The 9,677-nt window shown below is 51.4% G+C and overlaps 2 protein-coding genes and 1 long non-coding RNA gene across 12 annotated transcripts in view; 2 read left to right on the forward strand and 1 right to left on the reverse strand.

Annotated features, from left to right (window-relative positions):
* Otud5 (OTU deubiquitinase 5) overlaps positions 1-1,289 on the forward strand; it is a 33,071-nt gene extending 31,782 nt beyond the window's left edge. For 2 of the 9 annotated variants that reach the window (XM_021250018.2, XM_087189738.1), the window contains 2 exons: positions 260-334; positions 626-1,289. In XM_021250018.2, coding sequence (XP_021105677.1) covers positions 260-334; positions 626-849 — 299 coding nt within the window. In that variant the 3' untranslated portion in view covers positions 850-1,289. Of the gene's footprint in view, positions 1-259 lie in introns of all 9 variants that reach the window. The other 7 variants (XM_087189737.1, XM_021250021.2, XM_087189739.1 and 4 more) reach the window with 4 other exon arrangements.
* LOC110347125 (uncharacterized) lies at positions 473-6,765 on the reverse strand. Its single transcript, XR_015442401.1, has 2 exons — positions 6,311-6,765; positions 473-5,795 (listed from the first exon to the last, which is right to left on the reverse strand). It is a non-coding gene; the product is annotated as an uncharacterized LOC110347125 (long non-coding RNA).
* Positions 4,020-9,240, forward strand: Pim2 (Pim-2 proto-oncogene, serine/threonine kinase). 2 transcript variants are annotated; one of them, XM_004871968.3, is made up of 6 exons: positions 4,113-4,406; positions 4,540-4,649; positions 5,492-5,542; positions 6,765-7,137; positions 7,859-8,035; positions 8,134-9,240. In XM_004871968.3, exons 1-6 carry the CDS (start codon positions 4,346-4,348, stop codon positions 8,295-8,297), a joined length of 936 nt encoding a protein of 311 aa, XP_004872025.1. In that variant the 5' UTR covers positions 4,113-4,345; the 3' UTR covers positions 8,298-9,240. The 2 variants fall into 2 exon arrangements, with proteins under 2 accessions (XP_012923648.2, XP_004872025.1); XM_013068194.3 differs by lacking the exon at positions 7,859-8,035 and having other exon boundaries at positions 4,020-4,406.
* The last annotated feature ends 437 nt before the right edge of the window (positions 9,241-9,677 follow it).

The following is a 9,677-nucleotide window of genomic DNA, read 5'->3' on the forward strand; positions in this document are numbered from 1 at the left end:
GCAAGGTCCTGAGTTCAATCACCGGTACCAAAATAAAAGATAGCAAGTCCCAAGCGGGGATTTCTGGAAACTGTGGCCATCTCAAAAAGTCAGAGGTGCTAGGAGAATTTTTCTGGCCCAGGTTGTTTGCCCTGGAGAGCCTTCTCTTTAGAGAGAGGAGTGAGAAGGGCTGGGTGGGATTCTCCAGAGGCAAGCATCAGCCACAGGTGAATGTGGGGGGACTTGGCGCCCCGACATCTCTTTCTTCTCTCCTGCCCAGCAGGTCTGAACGACTGGGATGATGATGAGATCCTAGCATCGGTGCTGGCAGTGTCCCAACAGGAATACCTAGACAGTATGAAGAAAAACAAAGTGCACAGAGACCCTCCCCCAGACAAGAGTTGATGGAAACCCGGGGACTGGACACCATTCCCCAATACCCCTTCCTGCCCTCCAGTGCCACCCCACCTTCTTTGGCTTTCTTCCCTCTTGCCTCCTTCCCTTTTTTCCCTTTCCCCATCCCCCTGCCCCACCGTCCTCTGGCTGGCCCATCCCTGTACTTCCCCCATCGCTGCCACAATCACCCTTCTCCGCCAGCTGATGTGCCCTGTTGCCCCACACACAGCAGCATCCCTGCATTCCACAGGGGACTCGGGCAAGGGTGCCGAAGGTAGGCGACAGGCACAGACCACCCGACAGCCAGGCAAGCCCCAGAGGAGATGCTTGGAAGAAAGTCTCCTGCCCGCTCTTCCTTCTGAGATCAGATCAACTTGTCGCCCCTCCCCTCACAGTTATGTCAGGGAGTTGGGAAGAAGAAGTGAAAAATTTCTTTTCCCAGTATCCCAAGAATGTCTGAGCCTTCAATATTGAATTTTTCTTTATTAAAATGTACTTTTATCTTATAAAATCAACCAATCAAATGATGTAGACAGCATTGGCTCTGTGAAGGTGGCATCTCTGGTTTAGGGGCAGCAGGCTGGCCATGGGACATGGAGGGGCACACCGCTGTCTTCCGGCCTCCAGCTTCTTGGAGGTGGGCACAGGGCCTAGGATGTGAGTCGGTGGGGAGCGGGGGGGGGGGCAGTTGTCAGACTGGCTTTTGACAATGAGACCCTGACCTTGCTGCATTCCTTTTGCTTCCACCACCACTAGTCTGGAATCTTGAGGTGAGGGCGCTTGGGGGATCATGGCCGCCACTCAGGAGTGTAGGGAGTCGGAGGAGCCTTGGCAGATGGGGCATGCGTGCCCTGCAGGTGTTGACAAGATCCATCTGTAATGTCCTTGGCACAATAAAACCAAATGTCAGTTTTCCTGAGCAGTTCTGTTGTGTGTGGGGCAGGAGCCAGGGCAGGGACCAGGTGGTGGGCGGGCCTCTGGGAAGAGGAGGCACAGGGCCGGCCTGACCTCTGAGGTGCACATGCTTTCCAGTAGGGTCCGACTGGGGCCCTGGGTTCATACGTGATCTGATGCTTATTAAACTTCTGGTCAGGCATGCTCGCATGCACCTGTAGTCCCAGCTATCCATGAAGCTGAGGCCAGAGGCCCACTTGAGCCCAGGAGTTCAGGCCAGCCTGGGCAACAACACAGCAAGACTCTTAAAAACAAAAGGAAAACCCACAAAAAAGCCTCTTTTGGGGCCTATTAACATAAAGAATCTCCCTCTTTTGTCTTCTGCCCCTGCCCTAGCCCACTGTTTCCTGGGGGCTGGGGGAGATGGGAGCAGGGGACTGACGGCTGAGAGCAGACACTGAATTTCCTGTCCGAATTCCAGCTACCCTGCCCCCATCTTCACTATCAGTGTTTGCTTCTTTCTTGTGGTAATCTGATGGGGAAAGGCTTTGGAAATGCACTGCCGACACTTCATTAGCAACATGAGTTTGGTGGAAGTGACCAGAGGAGCCTCCCCTGCTGGGTTTTAGAAGCTGAAGTATGAAATGGCTAAATCCTTTGTTCTTGTATCCCTAGTCCTCCTGACACCTCTTTCCCTTACCCCTCCTTGAGGTAAAACCAATGCCAGCTGCCCCCAAGGTTTTCTCAAAACAGCATGTTTTCCCACTGTCCCTTCCTTATATGGGTTCCCTGTGTGTGTTCCAGGTGTAGGTGAGGGTGTGGCAGGCTGCAGGGTGCCTGGAATACAATGGTCGCACCTGAGTTTTGTTAAAAGGGTTGATTTGAAAGCTACCTCAGGCTTTTCTAACTGTGTGGCCTTAGGCTCTCGAGTTTCAAGTGTCCCACCGGCACTACGGGGGCAAAACTGGTGTCTGCTACATTAGGCTGTGTGCTGTGAGCATCTCCAGGGAATGTATGGTTAACTCAGTACCTGACACATTCCGAACTCACGAATGTTAGTGGATATTACTAATTATCCCAGTGTGCAAGTTTCTGTATCATTAGGACTCTACCTGCCTCTTGCCACTCTGTCCCATTTCCCTGGCTTCTACCTGCAATATGCCCTTTCCCTGCCCTTGGCCACCAACCTTATTTGTCTTTCAAGACATCATCAGAGGCCCTGTATGATCCCATTCACATTTTCACGTCTATCTACAAATATCCCCAATAACTATACAATAAATAAAACTTCATGGGCAGGGATTGTGATGCTTGACTTCTCTGTAAGATGTGTACTTCCACCAGGGCCTAGTAGGCTGATGGTAGACCTTCCAGTAATGCTGGATGAGTAGGGAGAATACATGTATACGTTTGCTTTTTGAGTGTTGTCCGAGTGTGTGACATTGATGAGCCACAGTTTTCATATGTATCTGTCCCCAGACACGTTTGTGACAGGGGCTTCTTTCCAGGTATGTCAGATGGTGATTGAGTGTGGGACTGACAGTTTGTGTCTGAGACAAGTGCATGTCTGCGCACATTTGTCTGTGACAGTGCATCTGTGGTTTCTGTCTGATTGGGATTGATGTCCGATTGTATTTCTGTGACAGATTCTAGGTAGCTACTTTTAGACAGTGTCAGTGACAAAGCTGCATGTCTGATGTATGTGACCTGACCAGGTCTATCCATGTCCACTTTGGTGACAATCCCTATTGAGTTCTCTCACTTCATGCCTGCCTTTGAGCAATTCATGTATGTCTCTGAAGCATCTGTGTATGTTCTTGTGAGAGACTCTGGGTCCCTCATTTCTAGGACAGTACAAGCTTTCTGTGACAGTATCTGATGGTGTTAGTGTGTGACAAGTTTGTTACTGTGGCAGGACATTTTTGTGTCATGACATGGCAGTGTAGGTCTATGTGAATCTCTGGAGTTCCTGCCTCTATTTCTGTGATTTCTGCGACATTATCTTTCCTGACAGTGTGTCTGCTTGTGTGACCAGGACAAGTTCACATGAATATGTCTGTGTGTAAATATCTTACGGCTTTTCTGTGTCTTTGAAGTGTCTGCCTGAGGCAAATCTCACAAATCAGCACCTAAGGCTGTTTACTTCTGGTAGGCTCTACCAAGCTCTCAGTGCCGTCTCCCTCACGCTGAAGCACAGCCCCTCCCCCCAAGACCACCCCGGGCTGTAGATTCTACACCTGCCAACTGGGCCAGCACCCTTATCTAGCTAAGCCTGTTTAGGTTAAAGGCTGCCAAAGCCACAGATCATTGCCTCCTGGAGCCAGAATTTAGCCTTTGACTGGCTGCCCCTCGTGGTGGTGGTCAAGGGTGTTACTCCTCTCCGGAGACTGGTCAGGTTCAAGGGGAGAGATTTCACTTTTGAGGTGAGGGCCTACATCCGCCTGTAGGACAGTAGCTCTGGTTATCCCCAGGCTGGGAATCTTAAAGCCAGCCTAGCATAATCTCCGCGCTAATCTCAAGGCAGCAGCAAACCTGCTTCCTAGAGGCTGCGTAGTTATTTTATTAAGTGTATACGTGTACACACCCCACCACCACCACTACCACCAACCCCGCGCAACAACCAAAACAAACGATTGCTGCAAAGGGATTCCCAGAACCAGTTTCCTCTTCTTGTGTGCCCCCATCATTTGCAAGCAGGCCCCGCCTCCGTGGAAGGGCCAGGCTTGTATTTGCATAAGGGACACTTGAAACATTGAGGATGGTATGCAAATTAGGACTGGCTCCGATTGGCTGGGGTACAGCAGGTGCCGCGTCCTTATTGATCAAAGCCAGGTGGGCGGGGCCGTCGCGAAGGGCGACTCTCCCGGGAGGCGCGTGCCCCAGCTCAGTAGCTTTGGGGCTGGCGCGCGCGGTGAGTCTCAAGGCTGCGCCGTCTGTGGGTGCTTCCGGACCACCAATTTCCTTGCCTTCCACCCTGGCGCCCCCCAGCCCTGGCTCCCCAGCCGCGCTGCCCCGGGCCTCCACGCCCTGCGGGCTCAGCGGATTCAGCGGGCTCAATCTGCGCAGCGCCTCCTCCATGTTGACCAAGCCTCTGCAGGGGCTTTCTGCGCCCCCCGTGACCCCTACACTGCCGCCAGGTGAGCGCAGCCTCCCCTACCGTGATCTGGTGGGGTGGGCTGTAATGGTGGGTGGCGGTCCGGGGTCGGGGGAGGAAGGCACGGCCTGGCTCAGCACGCCATCACCCTGACTTCTTCGCCTCCGCCTGCGTAGGAGGCAAGGATCGGGAAGCGTTCGAGGCCGAATATCGACTCGGCCCCCTCCTGGGTAAGGGGGGCTTTGGCACTGTCTTCGCAGGACACCGCGTCACGGATCGACTCCAGGTACTGTATCTACAACGAGGTTCTTGGGAGGGTCAGGTGTGTTTGGTGGGGACAGGGGCCTTGTGTTTCTGGGATGCTGGTTGATCTGAGAGGGAGCCTGTAATGTGAGTAGTAGGGTCATGAGGACCGACCAGGCTCCGGTTTGGTGGGGGGTGTGAACATCCGTGTCTTTGAGGCTCCAGGTGGATATGTGGGGTCAGAGCAGGGATTCAGGAGGTCCAGGGAATTACACTAGGGGAGTTCTTAAGGACTCTAGACCCATGGATCCAAGAAATGAATGTTTGTATATGCGAGAATGTGGGGCTTTCAGGCCCAGATTGTGGGAGTTTGGGCATAGGCTTTCAGTGTGGACTGCTGAGGACCAGGATCCTGGTACAGAGTTGGGCTTTCAAGAAATTTGCAGTTCAGGGGTTAGGATATATAGCTCAGTTGTAGAGCACTTGCCTAGCATAGACAAGGCCCTGGGTTCGATTTCCAACACCGCAAAAAAAATATTTTTTTTTTAAGAAAGTGTTGGGGATGTAGGTCAGTAGTAGAGTGATTGACTAGCATGTGAGGCCCTGGGTTCAGTCCCCACTACTGCAAGGAAAGAGTAAAGAGAGGAAAAAACTCAGCCCAGAAGAGAGCACAGGGTTAAGGGCGGCGAGAGAGATGAACTTGATTCTGGGCACCTGGAAGGCAGGGGGAAAAGCCCTGCTTCGTTTTGGGGTGTGGCGAGATGGGGACCAGAATACTAGATTGCTGGAAGATGGAGGGGCATCGGAGGTGTGCAGTGTCTAGAGTGGGAGACCGGGGGTGGGGGGTCACCTACATGGCCCCCTTAATTTGGTCCTCTTCTTCAGGTGGCCATCAAAGTGATCCCTCGGAATCGTGTGCTGGGCTGGTCCCCTCTCGTGAGTATCTTTGGTGTCCTTGACCTGTCGGCTCCATTTGTGATTATGAACGCACCCCCTTGCTTTTCTAGGGCATGTGACTCCCTGGGCCGCATAACGGTGAGAATATTTCCACCATCCCACGTTTACTCTCTTGGGGTGACACAGTTCTGATTCACCTGAATTTCCCCCAGAGCTTCGGATTCTCCCCTTCAACTCTGCTATCAGTCCTCCTTTCAAGCACCGCTTCAGGGGCTGCCCACAGGGCATGCTGCTGGGGAAAGAGGGGCAGAGGTCACTGGTTGCCATGGTGATACTGCCTGCTTCTCTTCGCTGTTAGAGAGCTAAGGGACATCAGGGTGGGTCTGGGTTAGTACGGTTGAGCGCGCCCTCTGTCGGGCTTTTTTGGAGACTGCGCCTGCGCAGCCCGTGAGACCCAGGAGAAAGAAGGGTGTGCATGAGCCATGTCAAGGCGTTTAAATCTCTGAGAAAACCTGTCTGCGGCTGTGCAAGTCATCGGCGTGGCCGGTAGAGGGCCCCACCTCGTGCAGGAAGGTTCTTTCTGGTGGTCGTTGTACTTACAGGGTGCTTGGAGTTATTGAATGAACGGTTCTAGGTGCTTTGTGGCAGTGACGGAATAGCACATGATAATATTTACTGATTTTTTACTCTGCTAGGGCCTTAGTAATTAATCACTTTTAGCTATAATGAAAACGAGGGACTTACTATATGACAGTCACGGTGCTACACCCATTTTATGCTCTGTCCCTTTCTACTGACTGGTCTTACCTGTTTAACAAAAATTGAGTTCTGCCCTGTATCAGGCACTGCTGGTGCTTCAGATGTACCCCTGAAGAAAATAAACCATACTACATAAAAGTGCTTCTGCTGAAGAAGGCCTTTGGTTAAGAAACTTCCATTTAGGGCCGGGGATTTAGCTCAGTGGTGCCGCCTTCTACCTCGAAAGCACAAGGTCCTGAGTTTGATCCCTGGTACCAAAAAAAAAAAAAGAGACTTCCATCTATTCAAATATTTACTGAGCTACTATGCACCAGGTGTATGTAAGCTTTTCTCTGCTCACCCCAATGACTGTTTTAGTTAGAGCTCTTAAGCTGAAAATACTGAGATCCAGAAGGGAAGTGGGTTCAGGTCTGCAGTCAGAAGGCCAAAGGAGGGGCTATGGTTTGACCTTGTTTGCCTCAGATACCGGTTTGACATCTGCCTTCTTTCCTCTCCATCTCAGTCGGACTCAGTCTCATGCCCTCTCGAAGTGGCACTGCTATGGAAGGTGGGTGAAGGCAGTGGGCACCCTGGTGTCATCCGCCTCCTTGACTGGTTTGAAACACCAGAGGGCTTCATGCTGGTCCTCGAGCGCCCTCTGCCCGCCCAGGATCTCTTTGACTACATCACAGAGAAGGGCCCCCTGGGGGAAACCCGAAGTCGCTGCTTCTTCGCCCAGGTAGTGGCAGCTGTCCAGCACTGCCATGCCCGTGGGGTTGTCCATCGTGACATCAAGGATGAGAACATCCTCATAGACCTCCGCCGAGGTTGTGCCAAACTCATTGATTTTGGTTCTGGTGCCCTGCTCCATGACGAACCCTACACTGACTTTGATGGTAAGGCTTTCCTAAATCTCATGGGAGGGGGTCAGTCAGTGCTTTTAACTTTTAATCTTCTTGGCCTCCTGACCTTTGAGCTGCAGTGGTGGGTTCTCTTAGAACATTTGACCTACATGGTATCTTTTGGTATCAGGGATTGAACTCTGGGTCCTTGGGCTTGCAGGGCAGGCAGTGGAACCACTGAGCTAAATTCCTGGCCCCCTATATGCTATCTTTATGAGGTCTTTTGTTTTGTAATGGGGATTGAACCTAGGGCCTTCACACTGACCTTACATTCTCAGCCCTTTTATTTTGAGATAGGGGCTCATTAAGTTGCCCAGGCTGGGCTTAACTTCACGCTCTTCTTGCCTCAGCCCCTCAAGAGTGCTGTGGTTACCAGCATGTGGCACAAAGGGGTTTTGAGTTGTGATTTCTAATACTGGGGATTCTGAGGCCCGGTCCCCTGATAAGTCCATCTTCTGACAGTGCCCTAACCTTGTTCTGTCTGGACACCTAACTCTGGTGAGATCTGTTGTCCTGAGTGTTCTTTGTCAGTGCTTTATTCTGTTGAAGGGACTTCGCCTGCTGTAACTACTTTTTGTGGTGATGGGACCTTGCTTTCCTAATTATAGACCTACTATTCCAGTAAGGAGACCTTGCTCTGGATGAGTGCTATGCTTCAGGAAAGTGGGGGTAGGAGGGCATCCTCAGAGTGAAGTAATCCTAGGCTTGTGTGCAGGGACAAGGGTGTACAGCCCTCCAGAGTGGATTTCTCGACACCAATACCATGCCCTCCCGGCTACTGTCTGGTCACTGGGGATCCTCCTCTATGACATGGTGTGTGGAGACATTCCCTTCGAGAGGGACCAGGAGATTCTCGAGGCTGAGCTCCACTTCCCTGCCCACCTCTCCCCAGGTGAGGACCTCACAGAACCCAGCTCACCTGACTCCATCCCTCTCAGGGACTGGTATTCCTACTAACTATTAATCTCCCCTGTGCTTCTTAACCCACAGACTGCTGTGCCCTAATCCGCCGGTGCCTGGCGCCCAAACCCTCTTCCCGACCCTCACTGGAGGAGATCCTGCTGGACCCCTGGATGCAAACACCAGCTGAGGAAGCCCCTCTCAACGCCCCCAAAGCAAATCCCACCTCCTTGGCTTGGTCCCTGCTTCCCTAGGCCTAGCCAGGCTCCCACTGGTTGGAATCCCATGGCTATGCCACAGGGATAGATGGACATCTGTTGACCTGGTTTTACAGGTTATTCAAAAATCCAGTATTACTAAGGTCAGGGATTGGGGATGAGGGGTCAGAAGACAAGCCAAGTCTACCCAGTCTCCATCCTAATCCTGTGAAGGAGCCTTTCTCCCAGAACCTGTGGTCCTTTATTCTGGAAGGGGGGATTCTTTGTTTGTTGTTTTACTAAGGATGTTACTGATTGAAGTTATTTCCCTTCTGAGCCCCAGGATTCTTATTTTGACAAATTGTAACTCCTACACTGGCACCTCCTCCTACCACCACATGAACTTAGTTTAAATGCTCTTAACTTGGGCAAGGGTGCTTTCCTTAAAATACCCAGCAGCTCTTTTCGCAAAAGGACCCTTTCCCTGGCCTAGGGTCCCGTATTCGGTCACGCTGCTTGCCTGCCTGCCTGCCTGCCTGCCTGCCTGCCTGCCTCCACCCAGAATTGCTTATTCTGGGGGAGGTAATGCCCAGGTTATCCCAGGGTTCTTTCTTTTTTCTTTCTTTTTTGGTGAGGGGACCCCACTGTTACCCCAAGTGCTCTTATTCTGGTGAGAAGAACTTTACTTCCACATTTTAGGAAGGAATGGGAGATGGATACCACCTGATGCCACCAGAGACTAGGATGGGATGGATGGTTTTGGGGGGATGGGCTAGGGGAAATAAGTCTCACTGTATGTTCTCCTACCCCCTCCTCTAACTTTTTGCAAATTTTAGCTGCCTCCTCCTGAGTCAGGATTGTCCAACTGCTAAAATGTAAATACTTGTGTACTAGAGGGAGGGGAGCTAAAAGTGTATCCTCCTATCCCTTCTCCCCTGCCTGGATTATTTAAAAAGCCATGTGTGGAAACCCACTATTTAATAAAAGTAATAAAATCAAAGGAGACTGTGTGCTGAGCCCAGAAGGAGATGGCTAGACTTCTCTTCTCCTTTGCTCCTTGGTTTTTGTTTTGTTCTGTGCACGCTGTAGTTCAGGCTGACCCTGAACTGACTTAATGTGGCCTCAGCCTTAGTGCTGGGATTACAGGCGAGAGCCCGGTGCTCCTTTGCTCACTTGAAAGCCTCAGTCTTACTGTATTCCCCAAAGAGTTCTTATTGTAGACATTAAGGAAGTTTAACCTGCACCTCCAAAGAGCCAGTTCAGACAATTGCACTTTCCTTCTAACCCCGAAGGAGGGAGAAATCCCAGTTAAAGGAAGGCCCTTTCATGGACAGTGTGGCCTGGCAGTCCTAGCTCTAACGTTGGTTTTAATAATTACAGGGTGTAGTTGGCTGTTTTGCCCGATCTAAACCCTCCTTTGTCTTCCCCTTATATGTT

This window comes from Heterocephalus glaber, unplaced genomic scaffold (genome assembly GCF_053883595.1).
Source record: "Heterocephalus glaber isolate CG9 unplaced genomic scaffold, H.glaber_assembly_v1.0 deba00001546, whole genome shotgun sequence".
NCBI lineage: Eukaryota > Metazoa > Chordata > Mammalia > Rodentia > Bathyergidae > Heterocephalus > Heterocephalus glaber.

Coding starts and splice junctions, on each gene's coding strand:
- Pim2 (XM_013068194.3), top strand. CDS start 4,028: ATGGTATGCAAATTAGGACTGGCTCCGATTGGCTGGGGTACAGCAGGT. Junction 4,407..4,539: donor GACCCCTACACTGCCGCCAG/GTGAGCGCAGCC, acceptor CCGCCTGCGTAG/GAGGCAAGGATCGGGAAGCG. Junction 5,543..6,764: donor TGCTGGGCTGGTCCCCTCTC/GTGAGTATCTTT, acceptor TCTCCATCTCAG/TCGGACTCAGTCTCATGCCC.